The sequence below is a fragment of the Parasteatoda tepidariorum genome, chromosome 8, assembly GCF_043381705.1.
Source record: "Parasteatoda tepidariorum isolate YZ-2023 chromosome 8, CAS_Ptep_4.0, whole genome shotgun sequence".
Classification (NCBI taxonomy): Eukaryota; Metazoa; Arthropoda; class Arachnida; order Araneae; family Theridiidae; genus Parasteatoda; species Parasteatoda tepidariorum.
The window spans coordinates 62,790,481-62,807,988 of record NC_092211.1 but is presented as its reverse complement, the minus strand read 5'-3'; the positions used below and the strand labels follow the sequence as shown (position 1 = coordinate 62,807,988).

Here is a 17,508-nt window from a genome sequence, read left to right as displayed (position 1 = left end):
TATCCGAAAAAAATACTTTTCATTGAGTGTCACAATTTTATGAATTAAAAATAATGAGCCTCAAATTTCAAATAAAAGCATGTTCCTTAAAGGTTTAATTACACATTGTTCTTCTTAATTGTAATTTTTAAACACAATGATCCTAAAGAAACACATGACCAAACGAAAAACTTTATTTGCGTTTCATTCCAATTATTTTAAAAATTTAAATAATAGAACAATGCTTCTCATTACAACTTGATGAGAATTGAAATTGAATAAACATTCATTCTAAATTAGGGTAGTTTTCATAAAAGCTGAAGCAAATAGTGTTCCTTTAATTACTTTATACGTTTTCTACTTATACGAACAAAAACAAAATTATTTTAGTGCTGCGGCTGAATGGATTAATTACCCTTTCACAAGTCGCATTTATACTTCAAAGATAAATACTATAATGACTTTTCTCGTCTGAGAAAATAAAGTCGTCAAAAGATCCAGCAAAAAACAACTAAACTCTTCATTGAAGCACGATAGTCTGTCGATATTACAGTGAAAGAGTAGCTTAAAAGGGAACAATAAAATCTCACCTGATTTTTCCAATATAATGTCAAGTTTTCTCTAAATCTAAATTTCCGATAAATGTGAACCTACTACTTGTTTAATGAGCCACAAGAAGGATAGGGATTTTGCACAAAAAAGAATCAAAGTATTGATTTTTTTATTCATAACAATTCTTTCTTTTTCACTTGTGTGTTGCCAGTTAGTAGAAATAAATGGTTCTAAAATCTTTAGGTAATAAGGTATTATTTGCTCATAAAAATTGGAGAGAAAGAGAGTAAGGATCAAGAGTTGCAATCAGCGGTCCTCTTTGGGGTCATTTAAATATTTTTGCGCGATCTGCAGTTATTATATTGGAAGTTTACGAATGCTTTTATTTGAAAAATGTCTCTCATTTTTTTTCTCGTTAATGATCCACTTTTTCTTTCTCATTTATTTTGTCTTATATCTTTTTTTTTCTAAAAAATAAAAAGTTTTTGATAAATTTTATGCGTTTTAATGATTTAGTGGTTTGATTATATGATGTTTTAAAAGCGTTTTCTGAAGGGTATTTTTTTGTTCCTTTTCGGAAATAAATTAGAATCTGTAGGAGTTTTTCTGTGAGTGTAAATAATATTTCTCATTTATTTTTTATCAATGTAATATTTCACTAACTTTTAACGACTTAAGGTTTTATTATTCAATTTTGTGTTAAATTTGCAATAAATATATTTTTTTCAGCCTTTAAGAAATATCTTATGTTTAATTACAATAAAATAGTTGCTTTTTATAATTTTATTCAAGGTTCTTACAAACACCATTATTATTTTCTTTTTCATTATTAAAACTTTAATTTCTTTACATAAGAAAATACACCACTATTAACTGTGAATAATTTTTGAGAGAAGCTGTCATTTTCTTAAAAAATATGGATTTCGATATGTAAATTTATGTACCACATTTTAAATTAAAACAATCATATGAATAGTTTTATAATCTACTTCTTTTAAAAATAATTAAAATAATTTATAAACAAATTATGCAAGAAATAAACGAACGGTTGATTAATAAAGTAAACTATTCATTTGGGGACAAGCAGAAATGACAGGTACGATATCCGATTAACGTAAAATTTCATAATTCATATCCGGTTAATAAAAATTTCGTCACAAGCAGGATGTCTATTTAAAAATACTTTTTTAAAAAAAAAATATGAAGGCCTACTTGAAAAAAGTGATTTAATGCTGGATTTGCTATGATGTTGAGTAAGCACTGCGATGTGGAACGAAAATTATATTAATTATATATTAGGTAGTCAAATTTATAAGAGGCAGCCTAACTTACCTAAATATAAAAATGATTTTAGGATGAGATATAAAAATGAATGAATTAATGAAAATGATGAAGTTTTGGAGAGAAATTACTCCTTCAATTTTTTCCAAAAAAATAAAATGAAGGAAAATATTGATTCATCTTTCCTCCTCCCCCGAAAAAATGGAAGAACATAGAAATGTATGGTTCGTTGTATTCTGCTTAGTAAACTAGTTATTTCCTCTTCAACACTAGGAATTAGTTAAATTTTTTTTAATCAGATGGCGCTGCTGAGAAAAATTATCCAATAATATTTTCAAAATAATCTCTATAATCACAGTAACAACGTGGGGGCAGTGTGAGGATAAAATTAAGACACAAGCGCAAATATATTCTCCACTGAGACAAAAAAAGTATAGTCAAAACTACCAGAATACGGTAAAATTTACCGGGTATTTGGTTCTATGAGAACAAAGAAAAAACTCGATAATTTTTGCCGAAGCTGCTTGGTAATGATTTTGGACAAAATAGCAATAAAATATAATTATATAATGTGTGTTTAAATTTTGTAATTTTAGCTAGGATAGGTAATTTTAACAGGATGACATAAAAAACATGGCATAAAAACACTTATTCATTCATATTTAGTTTTCAGTTTTATAATTTTTACTAAATGTGAGGTAATATGAATTATAATTTTAGAAAATGAGAATTTTGCTAGCCGTTAACATATGAATGGAACCTTTAACAAATAAAGGGATTAAATACCATACATTTTGGTTTTATTAACCAGAATTACGTTGTTGTTTTTTTTAAATTTATTTTTAGGATTGCCATTACCCTCCAGTGAGGCTTTTTTTACCAGATTTTTTTATTTTATATTTGCTGTAGGAATGATCTGACGTGCAGCACAAATCAATATTTTATAGCTTTTTCAATTATTCATCTGTTGATGAAAAAAATTACATCGAGAAAATTTGCAAGCAAATTACATTAAGTACTGTGCATTATAGCTCTATCTTCTTTATTTTAATTTGTATATTTTCATCTACTACCCCTTTACTTTTTTTCTCTTTTTTTAGTTATTTTTATTATTATTTTTTTCATCTTCCGCCAAATTGAGGGTACTTGCTATCTTATCAATGTGGTTTCAATTATTAGTGACAGAAAAAAAAATGAGAAAATGAAAATTTTTTATTTTTTATAGAAATAAAATTAAAAGAATCATATAAATAAATTTTTTCCACAGAAACGTCGTATGATAAATATTTTTAAAATTAATGATTGTTCCATGTTGATTTCATTAATGTCAAACTTTATCAGTATCGAAGGAGTTTTTTCCTAGCATTTCTAAATAGCAGTAAACTAAACAATAAGAGCTTAACGCCAGAACCTTTTTGCTGATTGCTGTTTTTGTTGATTTATTTTTTTATAGTACTTAGAACAAAAGGGTGTAACAGAGAAAGTGTATCATAACAAAGAAATAAATTATGATGAATTGCTGCTTTACCCATTTACATTTCTGTGAAATGAAAAGGTTACTAAAAGATAATATGCGTAGATTTTATGCTTTACGTGTTAGGAAAAAACAATAAAACGATAAAGCAAATTACAAAATAAATAAATAAATAAGTGAATAAAATAATTTTAATTCTTTATAAATTTGTAATAACTATGAAACAATTTAATTTTAGTTGTTTGGAAAAAAACAATTTTCGCTAGATTTTCCTTTAATTTTTTTTTGTTAAAATAAATAGATTTAACGCATTTAAGCAAATGTTTAATAATTCAAGTGTGTTCTTATGATGTAATTGCTATTAAATAATATTTGTATTGTTTTAAAAGCGGCATCATTTTGTTGTCGTAATACAAATTGTTTTTAAAAAACCTTTTTTGCATTCTTTTTTTAACTTACTAAATAACTAGATTGTACTTAACTTTCTAGATTGTTTTACAATACATGTGTACCCTTATATTTCGTATGGTTTTTCTTTTAGTCTTTTATTTTATTTTTATTTTCATTTTTCAAGTTTAATTAATATTTTTAATAATAAAATATTCCGTAAGAATTATAAAATATTTATACTGAATAAATTAATAAATAAATTATTCAGTTTTTAAATTATCTTCTTATATTTTACGGAAATATTAACAAATCACATGCATTTAAAAAATGTTTTGAAATAAATTTGCACTATACCTTAAATGCATTTTCTGAAATTTTAAGCCCGGATACTGTTACTAGTAATTGACTTAGCAACTAATTTGGTATGCTCATAATTGTATAAATAAAAATTCCTACCATATATTTTTTTTTCTTTCAGCCAGTGAATTGCGTGTAAGAACAAGATACATTTGTCTCATTATTTTTTTTTAACATCTACTTATTTTTTATTTACCAATTCATTATTCTTTGGCTATCTTACCATAGTTTACTTTTCTAAAATAAATATCTCATATTTAAAAAATATGAGAAAAGGAAGCATCCATATTTTAGAGTTATGATGATAAAATCTAACACACATGAGTCCCTTTTTTTTAATATTGTGTTTTGTGGTTAGATAATTTCATTAATGCATTTGAGAAAATATATTGAACATGACATGTTAAAAGTTCCGTGATATTAATGCTATTACGATTATTGTTACAGATTTTTAATTTTAATATTTATATATAAATATTTTGGGGATGACCTTTTATTTACTTAAAGTTATATGTTGTGGTTTTACCTGAAGTAAAGTTTGACATTTTCGAAACTGTAGAAAGGATTTTTTTAATTTAAATATTTATTTGGTTTTCATTAAACAGACCATATTATTCTGACTATTCCATATTATCATTATATTATTTAAAATTTGTGCATGATATTATTTTGATGTCGAGTACGATATTGATTTAACGTTGAACACAATATAGTTTTGACTTGGAGTGCATTAGTATTTTAACGACGAGAAGAATTTGATGACGAGAACAATATTATTGTGGCGATGTGCACAATATTGTTTTGACGAGGGAGAAAATAATATTTTGACGATGGGCACAATTTAAAATTTTTACAATGTAGGGGAGTGTCGGGTTCCCCGCCCAGCGGGTACGCCGTCCACTGACAATTTCATATGTATAGAATATTTTTTCAAGTCAATGGGCCATCGGACATTAATTGTTATATTAAAAAAATATTATTTTCAAAGTTTCAAGTATTTATGCAGCTGGTAACATATTAAACAATAGTTTTGAAAATATGTTGAATACAGTAGTCATGAAATTAAGAAAAATCAGTTGAATTTTGTGATAATAATGATAAATGAGGTTTATCTATTGTCATTACATTGGTCATTTTCATTTACATCTAAAAAAACAGTCAAAAAACATAATTTTTGTAACTGGGTGGGGCTACCCGACACATTTTGAAAAGAATTGAAAAACATGCTTTTTAAATTTCTATTTTTTAAAGTTAAACTGTTCTTCTTTCGGTTTATTCTTTTTGCATTATTTAATTGGATGATAAAACAATAGAAACATATAAAAATATTGATTATTACTCAATATTATACAGAGATATAAGCAATACTCGTTAAGTGGGCGTGGCTACCCGACTCTCTCCTACATGATATTTTGATGTTGAATACGATAATAATTTGATGTTGAAAACAATATTATTTTCATATTAAGCGTATTATTTCGACAATGAGCACACTATTATTTTGTCGAGCACGATGTGATTGTGTCAACGAGCAACGATTATATTTTGACGTTGAGCACAATATTTGGACGTTTAGCACTATATTTTGATATTTTGGCGTCGAGTACAATAATATATTGTGGTTTAGCATTGTTGCACAATTGTTGTGATTTAACGTGGTCCACGGAATCTAATAATAAATTTGTGTTCTGCCTTCAAAGAAACATAATTAGTCGATTAAATATTTTAGTACTTCAAGCAGAAAATTATGTGCAACGATGAAATTGTTTAATTATTTCAAATATTTTATTTCTAAACAATAACTTATGAATTTCTTTTAATTTACAAATCTTAAATTTTTACTTACTATTTTGCAGATATTTTCTTCCTCTAAAATAGTTAAAACAAAATAAGGAAAGTTTTATAAGGAAAATTATCAATATTTTAATATTATACTGATAAAATCTTATACACGTGAGTCCCTTTTATTTAATCTTGTGACTTGTGGTTATATATTTTCATTAACGGCTAACTGAATGTCGGCATTAAATTTACTTCTATAATGTGAGTAGCATAAAGCAGCTAAGTAGCACATTTTTAGTCCTTGAATTTACAGTTTAATAACAGGTAATAACCATTAAAACGCTAATGCACTCAACATAAGGAGAGTTTATAGTAAAAGTTTTCCATATTTAATAAAGTTAAGGTTCGTAATTAAAATCTATTTTAGTGCATTTTCAGTTCCATTTAAATATTTTACGTAGTTTTAATGCAATATCTTATTATTCTTTGTGCAAAGTTGTAATTAATATTTTATTGTGTCGCATGCATTTTATTAGAAATGAAATTTATCTCGACCTATTGAAAATACAGACGTACTAAATTTATTATTTTTTAATATTTATATATTTATGCTTACTTTTAATGAAATGCTCTTTTATTATTTGTCTTATGTTGTAATGAATAATTCATTACGTTATAGTTATTTGATCGGATACATAATTTAGTATTTTGTAATCTAGAGTCTCTGAAGTTAATGTCTTTTTAGTATTTATGAAGAACACCTTTTTGCTTTAACATTCGATGCAATATTGCATTGAGTCAAATTTCCATGATTGGAAAAAAATTTCAGCAAACATATTGAAAGAAAAGTATTATTGTAAGCAATAATATTTTAATAAAACATATTTATTTTTAATAGCCAATGTTTTAATAATTAGCATTTTATTAATTGTAATAATTAGAATTTTTAAATTTAACATTTCAATAATTAGCATTTTAATAGTTACTATATATTAATAGTCAATACTTTTTCAAAAATTATTTTTCTAGTCTTGAAAATATTTAATAAATACTTTTGGTGGACTTTCATTGCAAAACATTAAAAAGTTGAGATTTTTCAGTTCGTTTTTAAAAACTATTTTAACATCAATAATTGAAAATATCTTTTTATATATTGAAAATGGTTTACCCTTAAAATTTAGATTTTCATTGTTTGCAAATTCAAAATTCTGTAAATATGCTTAATAAATAACTCTGTTCTCAGTTTACATTTTATTTGACATCTAGAAGAAATTCGTTATTTTAATTTTTAAATTTTGTATTTTAAAAATTTAAAGATTGAATCAAAATGGAACCTATAAAATTACAGTATAAAATAATAGCATGATTTTGAATAGTAATGTAGAATACATAAACCTTTAACTTCAGAATTTCATTTCTTTTCTTTATTCAATTTTTAAATATCTATCGTTTCTATTACAAAAACTTACACTAATGTTTGAGTTTGATGACTACAAAAGTGATTGTTAGCAAATGAAATGAGACTATCACCTTTGGAAACCGGGTCTTTGCTATTATCCTTTTCAAGCTCTTTCCTACAGTTTATAATGCACAATATGAGAGGATTTGTCAACAAGCTGCTTTAAATTGGATTCAATACAGATTTGCGTGAGTTCGATTTGCTTTTAGTAAAATTACAGACTTTTCAATTTACACTCTTCTGGAGAAATTTTCGTTGAGCAAGAAATTTTTTTTTTGCCCCTATAAAACTTTATTCGAAGTGGTTAAGAAAAATTAAATTTTATGAATAATTTTTTTTGTAGGAAACTATATTACTAAATTTTCTGACAAGCCTAACAGTTTGTTATCGTTTGTTATTTAAATTCTTCAAAGCATTGAGTTCTTCAAATCGAACACAGAGTTTTAAATTCTTAAATTCGTCTGCAAATTCAAAAGTTTGCAAGTATGCTTAAAACAAAAAAGACAAAAATAATTATTTAAATGTCCAATTCATATTTTGTTTGGAAACATTTCTAGCGAAACCCATTTAGTATAATTTGTAGCTTATATGTTTAAAAACGAAATTAAACCAAAATATAAAGATTAAATAAAAATTGCACTGATATAACTGCAGTTTAAAAAACAAGTAACATGATTTTAAATGGAAATGCAGAATATAGAAATTATAACTTTGGAATTTATTTTTTTTTTCCTTTTTGATCCATGTTAAAATATCTATACTTTTATTTTACAAAGCATTAAGATTTGTTTGAAGCTTGTTGATTACAGAAATGATTGAATGTGACGTTCTCCTTTAGCGAGCAGTCGTTGTTAATATCCGTATCAAGTTCTTTTCTAGAGTTTAATGCGCAATATGTAAAGACTTTTCGAAGTTTGGTTTAAGATTAGATTCAATACAGATGTACGTGAGTTCGATTTACTATAAGAAAAACTATAGGCAGTTTAATTTTCCCTCTTCGTGAGTAATTTTCATTTAACAAACAAAAAATTCTTTTTACTTCTAGAAATTTTATTCGAAGTGGCTCAAAAAAAATTAAATTTTAATTATATTGCTTTTTGTAGGAAGTTAAAGTATACATTTTCTGGCAAACCTAACAGTTAGTTTGTTATCGTCTGCAAAGTCTTTAATTCTTCAAATCGTCTTCAAAGCTTGAATTCTTCAAATCGTCTGAAAAAGAGACAAAAATAATTATTTTACTGACTAGTTAAATTTTTGCTTGGAAGGCTTTCCAGCATAATCTTTTTAACTAAATTTGTAGCTTGCATGTTTTAAAACAAAACTATACCTAAATATAAAGACTAAATAAAAATTGTCCCGATCGAACTACAGTATAAAAACAAATAACATGATTTTAAATTCCAATGAAGAATATATAAACCTTAACTTTGAAATTTATTTTTTTCTTTCTCTATTGATCCATTTTTAAATATCTATCCTTTCATTTAACAAAGCACTTAAGATATGTTTGAAGTTTGTTGAATACAAAAACGATTGAAAGCAAATGAAATGTGACGTTCGCCTTTAGCGAGCAGTCGTTGTTAATATCCTTATCAAGTTCTTTTCTAGAGTTTAATGCACAATATGCAGAGACTTTTCAAAGTCTTGCTTAAGATTAGATTCAATACAGATTTTCATGAGCTTGCTTTTCTTTTAGCAGAATCATAGTCGATTTCATTCCTTCCCTTCGGGAACAATTTTCGTCAAACAAGAAGAAATTTCCGCTTTACTTCTAGAACTTTTATTCGAAATGGATAAAACAAATTTCATTAAGTTTTAATTATAACATTGCTTTTACTTGGAGGAATTATTTGAAATCTTTTTCTTGGAAAAATCTATAAAATCTTTTTTGGATGTGAAAATACCCTTTTTTTACCGTTTGGGGAAAAATTTTTCCGTAAAAACAGAAATTTATTTGAATAGACGGTTATTAAATATTCACAGTTGACCTACCTTCATGTTAAAGTCTTTTAATGTTTTATGAAACGGAAACCGTTTTAAATGGAAGAAATAAAAGATTCAATTACTTGATTTACATTTCAAATATAATTCTTTAGTTTCTCATCGTTTTAATTTATTTTAATACATTTAAAGCAAAATATTTATATATCTTATAAGAAACAATTTATTTTTAATTTTTATTACAATTATACTATAAATTAACCTTTATATAATAACATTTGTTATAATAACCTTTTCATATAAAATATCCAAAATATTATTTTATTCATAACTTTTTTAAATAATTTATTAAGTATTTAAAAAAATGAATTTTGTTTTATTTTCTAGTTTACTTCATTCTCAATATTCTATTTTATATTTATTAAATTATTTATATTTATTAAATTATTTATATTTATTTTAGCTAGTCTTTTACTTATGATGTCTTAATCAAAGATAAAAGCTGATTTATTTATTTATTTATTATTATTATTTGATTTTCTGATTAGCACCAGTGCAAATAATTCTGCAATGTTTACTTTCGTTGATTTTACTCGCACTAAATATTGTTAATTTTTCAGAGATAAGTTGGATTTGAACAACTTTTAGAAACAAAAAAATAGTTTTTATTCCAAAATATGTTTTTTTTCCACATATTATAATGACTGAAAGTAACAAAAGCCTTTAATGTTTTCGTAAATTTCTAATTAATTAATATTTTATGTTGCATTATTTTTTTTATATGTATTTAGTCTCGAATCATAAATTAAAAATATGCATTTTTTCTTGTACTTTGGGCAGAATTATATCCAAATATTTTCATTTTATGTAAATAAAATTAATTATTTTAACTAAGGATCTTGTTAATAATATTCGAGTAAACTAAAATCGAGATATTCCTTATGTCTTCCAAAACACTTTCGTGTTGATTGATAATTATCCTTAAATGCCATGTGGTTAGCAATAATATGTTATATAGTATAATATATATATTTTTTAATTTAATTTTAACAATTGGTGTGCAATTGTAGCTTTTGTCTTAATTTCAACAATACTTGTATTGTTGAAATTTTATTGTTGAATCTTGCATCATCGTATTATTGTATCTTGTGACGAGTTGATATTTTTATAAGTTTATACAAATTGTGAAATAACTGGAAGAGGTAATGTAATGAATGGAAGTGCAAAGCACTTCGATTTATCTATTCTACTATTAATCTATGTATTCTACTTTCGTTATTCCATTTAATCTCCCACAACGCACTACAATGAGGTTTCAAGTTAAGAAAATATCTTCCTCTCATATTTGAGAGCTATTTGTCAAAAATCGCGTGATTTCATGACATAATGATTCTCAAAATTAACGGAATACAGTTCAAGGATTGCTGAATAGTCAAAAGTGAGAGTTTCACTTCTGAAATTTGTAGATTTGTTGTAAAAAATAATAAGCACGAATAACAGTTTCATTTCTTATGTTCTTAAAGTCAAATGAAAATTTCTGTATAAATGTGTTCATGTTTGGCGATGATATTAAAAGTTTTTTTTTTCTCCTCTTTCTAGAAGTGTTTCAAACAGATGGATATCTGATACCCAGCACGAAATGCAACTACGAGATATCTCCGGAACAGGTGAATAAGACCCGAGGGAAATTTTATTCACCTCAATATCCAAGTAATTATCCTAGAGATATCACGTGCCACTATAGATTCACTGCAACACCAAATAATAGAGTAAAAATTGTTTTTGAACAAATTAGGCTCCAGAAAGGAGATCTAAGGTAAGATTGACGTTTCATTATTGTGTACTATTCACTACGTATTTGTGTACTATTCACTACGTATCTCCGACTTATCTACTGTTATCAAGCAAAATAACAAATAAATTGCTACGAATGCTACGAATAAATTGCATACAAATATCATAATTCATAGAATACTTTATTTTTTTTCTATCAATTATATTTTTGAAAGTTGAAACATATATTTTTTTCTGTACTAACATCACGGGTGTTGTAGAATTAGTGATGAACAGAAATATTTTATATATTTTAGAAGATGTTATTTGTCTCTGCCCTCCAATTTTTATTTCTCCTTTGCTCAAAAAATTATTGGAAATCACGCAAAAGTATAAATTGATTTACTTTTAATCAATAGCTAAGATCTATAAAATAAATGGAAAATAATTGGAATACCATGAAAGAAGGCTCTACCAATATGAAAGTTGTCAATAATTTAGTTTGAGAAAATCATAATCATCAACTATCTTTGTTTTTTTTAGTTAATATAAAATGATTAAAGCTGATAATAGTTAAAGCTAAGAACAAATTAGAAGCCTTTTAGAAATGATTTTTCAGTAAAATAAGAAAGCAAATACACTTACAATTTGTATTTTTTAATCTTTTTCAAAAATATTTAAAAATGATGCCAAATATTTAAAATTATTGTATGACTATTAATTAGACTTTTAGGTAATATAGCAGGTTTTAATTATATAAGTTACATAAACTTGTAAGATGCCACTTTTTAAAATTAGATTTCAGATGCTTAGCATAAAAGGAATGAGATATCGTTTTTTATGAAGCAGCTAAAATTCTGATTAATAAGAATGGCTATTAAAATCATGACAATGATATGAAAAGCGCAAATGTTTTAAAAATGAAAGCCATTTAGAATATTTATTTTTTCTTTAAGTGTATTACGTTATAGTGATTTCCACGAATTACTAAACTATTATAAATTACTCCAGATAAAATAATTCAGTAAAATATATTAACTATAGTCAAACTGTAGTAAACTAGTTAACTGTAGTAAACTAGCAATTCTCATTCCAAAAAAATGCTTACACTAAAAACTCTAATCTTAGAGAGAATGTCCTCAATTTTTTTATGTAACTTTGTACTCTATACTTTATAGGAAAACTATTTTTTACTTTGAAGGAAATTTAGAATAAACGTAAAGTGAGATTATTTCCAAAAGCAGTTACTTAATCTCCAATGCTTGAATAAAAGTTGCTTTTTTCACACCTCTCAAATTTCTGAAAATGAATTAAGGCTGATTTCAAGCAAAAACAAAGGCGATTGTTTACATGTTCAGAACTTGAATTAAAGTAATAAGCATGATATAATATTTTAGAGCTTATTTTTGTATTTATAGTCAGTAATTAATTTAGTAAAAATCAGTCTCTACTTACTCTCTAAATCTTGAATGCCTGGCTAGAAGATATGATTTAATTCTCCATTAAATTTCTGTAATTCATATAAGCTGTTTTTAAAACCCAAAACCTTAAATAAATTTTATTTTTTATTATCGAACTGAAATAATAATCACAAAATCTTTGGTTTAGTTTTTATCAATTTAGTGACTCAACTTTTAATGGTTGGATAAAGTGTATTTGTGTTTCACCCCAAATATTCTTCCAGAAAATGAACTGAATTACTTTTGAAAGCAAAAACTTAAGATGTCTATTTACTTTATGGCTGAACTAAAGTAATAAACATTATTTTTTTAAGTGCTAATTGTTAGCAAAAACCAGCTATTATATAAATCATTTCCAATTAGTTCTTGTTAGTTTAAACACTTACTCTCGATTGTTTGGATAAAACAAATGTTTTCTTTCTTTACTATTATTTCTGAAAATGAATTTCAACTGTTTAGGACTAAACGTCCCAAATACTAATGTTTTGTAATAGTTTTAATTTTTAGGAACAAAATTATTATGGTTCTTATTACATTAGTAATCACAAATTTTATTATTTCTTGCTATTACGCAAATAATTGTCAGTGTTTAACATTTTAGACACACATTTTCGAATACCTCCAAAAATCAATTTGTCTACCATTCTAATTAAAAGCTTAGCAAAGTTAGTTGGTCTTTTTATCAGATCTAAATATTCTAAATAATAAATTAACTAATCTAAATAATAAATAGAGAAAGTATATTTTTTGTGTAGATAAATTTAGTCACTAAATCTCGAATACCTCCGAAAATTAATTAATTAATTTTTGTAACCTAGCTCTTAACGGAGTTGATGTGATTTTTTAAAATGAACTAAAGTAGCAACTACTGAAGTATTTATAACGGTGATTATTTTAATCACTAAATCTCGAGTACTTCCTAAATCAATTTGTTTACGTTTGTAACTAAGAGCTTAACGAAATTATGCTTCAACGAAGTATTTTTTTTTTAAACTAAAAGTAAAAATCCCTAAAGTATTTTTTTTAGTTCAGATTTTTTTAGTTATTCAATATCGAATACCTCTGAAAATCAATTTAATTATTTCTGTAATCAAAAGCTTATCGAAGCTAATACGTGATTTTTATTGAACTAACAGTAATCATCAAATCTCGAATACCTCCGGAAATCATTTGATTTACTTTTGTAACTAAAAGTTAAATAATTTCTTTCTTTTTTTTCACGGAACTGAAGCAATAACCGCTAAATTATTTTAGTGCAGATCGTTTTAGTTACTCCCTCTCGAATATCTTCAAGAAACAATTGATTTATTTTTGTAACTAAAAGCTTTATAATTTCTTTTTTTTCTTCATGGAACTGAAGTAATAACCGCTAAATTATTTTAGTGTAGGTCGTTTTAATTACTCTATCTCGAATATTCCCAAGAAACAATTGATTTATTTTTGTAACTAAAAGCTTAATAATTTCTTTTTTTTTCATGGAACTGAAGTAATAACCGCTAAATTATTTTAGTGTAGATCGTTTTAGTTACTCCATTTCGAATATCTCCAAGAAATAATTGATTTATTTTTGAAACTAAAAAAAAGCTTAATAATTTCTTTTTTTTTCACGGAACTGAAGTAATAACCGCTAAATTATTTTAGAGTAGATCGTTTCAGTTACTCCATCTCGAACATCTCCAAGAAACAATTGCTTTATTTTTGTGACTAAAAGCTTAATAATTTCTTTTTTTTCTTCACGGAACTGAAGTAATAACCGCTAAATTATTTTAGTGTAGATCGTTTTAGTTACTCCATTTCAAATATCTCTAAGAAACAATTGATTTATTTTTGTAACTAAAAGCTTAACAATTTCTTTTTTTCTTCTTCACGGAACTGAAGTAATAACCGCTAAATTATTTTAGGGTAGAGCGTTTTAGTTACTCCATCTCGAATATATCCAAGAAACAATTGATTTATTTTTGTGACTAAAAGCTTAATAATTTCTTTTTTTTTTTCACGGAACTGAAGTAATAACCGTTAAATTATTTTAGTGTAGATCGTTTTAGTTACTCCATCTCGAATATCTCCAAGAAACAATTGATTTATTTTTGTAACTAAAAGCTTAATAATTTCTTTTTTTTTTCACTGAACTGAAGTAATAACCGCTAAATTATTTTAGTGTAGATCGTTTTAGTTACTCCATCTCGAATATCTCCAAGAAACAATTCATTTATTTTTGTAACTAAAAGCTTAATAATTTCTTTTTTTTCATGGAACTGAAGTAATAACGGCTAAATTATTTTAGTGTAGATCATTTTAGTTACTCCATATCGAATATCTCCAAGAAACAATTGATTTATTTTTGTAACTAAAAATTTAACGAAGCTAATATGTGTTTTATTTTTCCCTATTGAATTAATTTTAGTCATTCAACCTTGAATTTCTCCAAAAATCAGTTCCTATACTTTTGCTACCAAAAGCTTAGCGAATGTAGTTTGGGCTTTTTCTTTAATGATCTAAAGTAATAATCGCTAAATTATTCTTTCAGTGCAGATTATTTTAGTCACTCAACTTTGAACACCACCGAAGATCATTTTATTAACTTTGTAACCAAAAGCTTATTGTTTCTTTTATCACTATTACTACTAAGCTAAAATAAATAACCACTAAAGTATGTTTTTAATACATATTATATTAATAAATCAATCTCAAATGTTTACCTTTTTTGAAAGCACGATTTTATGTATAGAAGAATCGTTACATAAAAATCACCATCCTAACATCTTTACATTTTTACGCGCTATTGGAATTATAAGTTGTATATAATTGTTTTATACTAGTTACCGTTTTAGTAAATTTACCATGAAGTTTTATTGATTTTAATGTATGTAACTTTACAACATTGTTTTAGAATTTTCACTATCTTATCAGATTTTATACATGTGCTTTTCTTAATCCTTTAATCTGTTTTTAAAACCGTGTGTTTGGCGCAGTATGTCCTTTTTTGGACCTTGTGCCACTAAACCCCACATTCAATTCAATTTTGAATGTCTGGATTAAAGATTTCTTTTCCCTCCAATAAGTCCGATAATATTTTTATTTATTTTAGAAACTAAAATCTTCAACTCTTATGTTTCATGATTGAGCTGAAGTTATAATCTCTTAAATTTTTATTTTTTTTTACAGTTGCCTAAATAGTCCAGACGTTATTTTAGTGTACGACGGATCCAACAAAAGTGCGCCCATCATCGGGCACTTATGCAACACAAATACTTTTGTGGAACTCGTCTCAACTGGAAGTGATTTGTTCATAGAATTTCACAGCAGAAGTCATTTTCCTGGACAAGGTTTTAAAGCATCCTACTTGTTTGACAGTGGACCTCCTCCTCCCCGCATCAACGACATCGACGTGCCTTACATGGGTAAGTCATATTGAATTACTTTTCTAAGCACCTTCATTCAGGCGTTTTCGTAAATATTTCAGGCAGGTTGGTCTTATAAAACCGGCTCGGAAAACTCGAAGGAAGTACATGGTTAGAGGCTTGCACTAATTTTAAAATATAATATTTTCATTCAAATTCGAACTATGTGCATAGTTTTTATACATTTTCTGGAGCACTAATATTTGAGTAACTTTAATTCTAGAGTTGTTTGTTTATATTAATTACATTTGATTTTAAAATTAATTAAGTAAATAATGAATGTTAGAAAACTGCATGTGTGGGATGATGAAAAATAATGATAAAATAATAATATTACAGATGATAAGAATTTTCGAAGTTATACTTTGAGATGTTTAGAGAAATGTTACGCGCTCGTTGCTTAGCTAACCATGAAAGAAAACATGGTAACAAAAGTAAAAAACACGAAGGAAATTTTCTTTCTTCTATACAGATGTCTAAAAATTGAAGAAATTGGATAAAAATTATTCTTTTTGAGCAGCATATTTGACAACATATTTCTTGAATACAACAGAGTGCTTCCTTTTTAGAGAAAACTTAAAATTTATCCCTTTTCCGAGAACAACGCCAGTAATGTTGTTTCTAATAACACTTGAACAAACCAAGCTCACAAGCTATTAATTTTTTGCAAATTAGGTCAGGAAGGTGCGCCTTTCGTTTGACAAGAGAGCACCGCAAAGGTGAAAGTACGTTTTAGCTCAGAACCATACGAATTGATGGCAGCAACACTCATTCCGCTTATTCAATTTAGATATAGATCTGAATGGGAAGGAAGTTTTCTCATGATTCCTGTACATGGTACTACTTCGTGACCGAGCTCATGACTTTAGATTCCATATTTTATGAGCATGCATGTACTTGGTGGGTTTTAGTAGATTCGAGATTCCCTAACTACTGGGCTGCTACGGCCCATGCAATTGATATTACTCTTATATGATCTCATATTGAACTTGCATATTGCAAGCGGCAAATGCAATTATGCATCAGGGATAGTTTACATTGAGATGAACTTGAATCATTATTTTAGTACAGAATTGCAAATAAAAAAACATTGCAATATGCATTTGTAACATCAATTTGCACTATAAGGAAAAGTACTTTTTTCCATGCTGGTGCAACGAAAGCTCACACTGTCCGAGATGACTTATGAGTCTAAGAAAAGCTGCTTTAAAACCGGGGAAAAACGAAAATGATTCCTTAAATTCATCACACACAAATGCCATGCTATGAAATAATAGTAATAATTTCTAAAGCTGATATCTAAAAGTCCATGTTGCATTGTTAGCTATCAAACTAGTTTAACTGCTGAAGAGGCAAATCAAAGCGTTAATAACAATGACAAAACACAAAACAATGGCATGCGGTTGCAAATGTTTGTTATTCTGAAATATTTATCTAAACCATAAAAATAATATCTCTTTTGAACAATAAATCAAATCTTTAATAACAATAACATACAACAAAACAGCAAATTTAGTATTCGTAATTACACGGAGATCTTCGGAAGATATTCGTAATTCTAAAAACTTACAATAGGTCTGCTGAAAATAAGTTTTAACTTTTGCTCATACTAGAATGTGTCCAAGGTCAATTTTAACCCAAATCTATTTTACATTATTA

The 17,508-nt window shown here is 26.3% G+C and overlaps 1 protein-coding gene across 3 annotated transcripts in view; it reads left to right on the top strand.

The window, feature by feature from the left end:
• LOC107453302 (suppressor of lurcher protein 1) overlaps positions 1 to 17,508 on the top strand; it is a 1,038,548-nt gene that overhangs the window by 407,439 nt on the left and 613,601 nt on the right. For all 3 annotated transcript variants that reach the window (XM_071184104.1, XM_071184106.1, XM_071184105.1), the window contains exons 6-7: positions 10,815 to 11,031; positions 15,614 to 15,849. In XM_071184104.1, the coding sequence (XP_071040205.1) occupies positions 10,815 to 11,031; positions 15,614 to 15,849 (453 nt within the window). The remainder of the gene's footprint in view (positions 1 to 10,814; positions 11,032 to 15,613; positions 15,850 to 17,508) is intronic.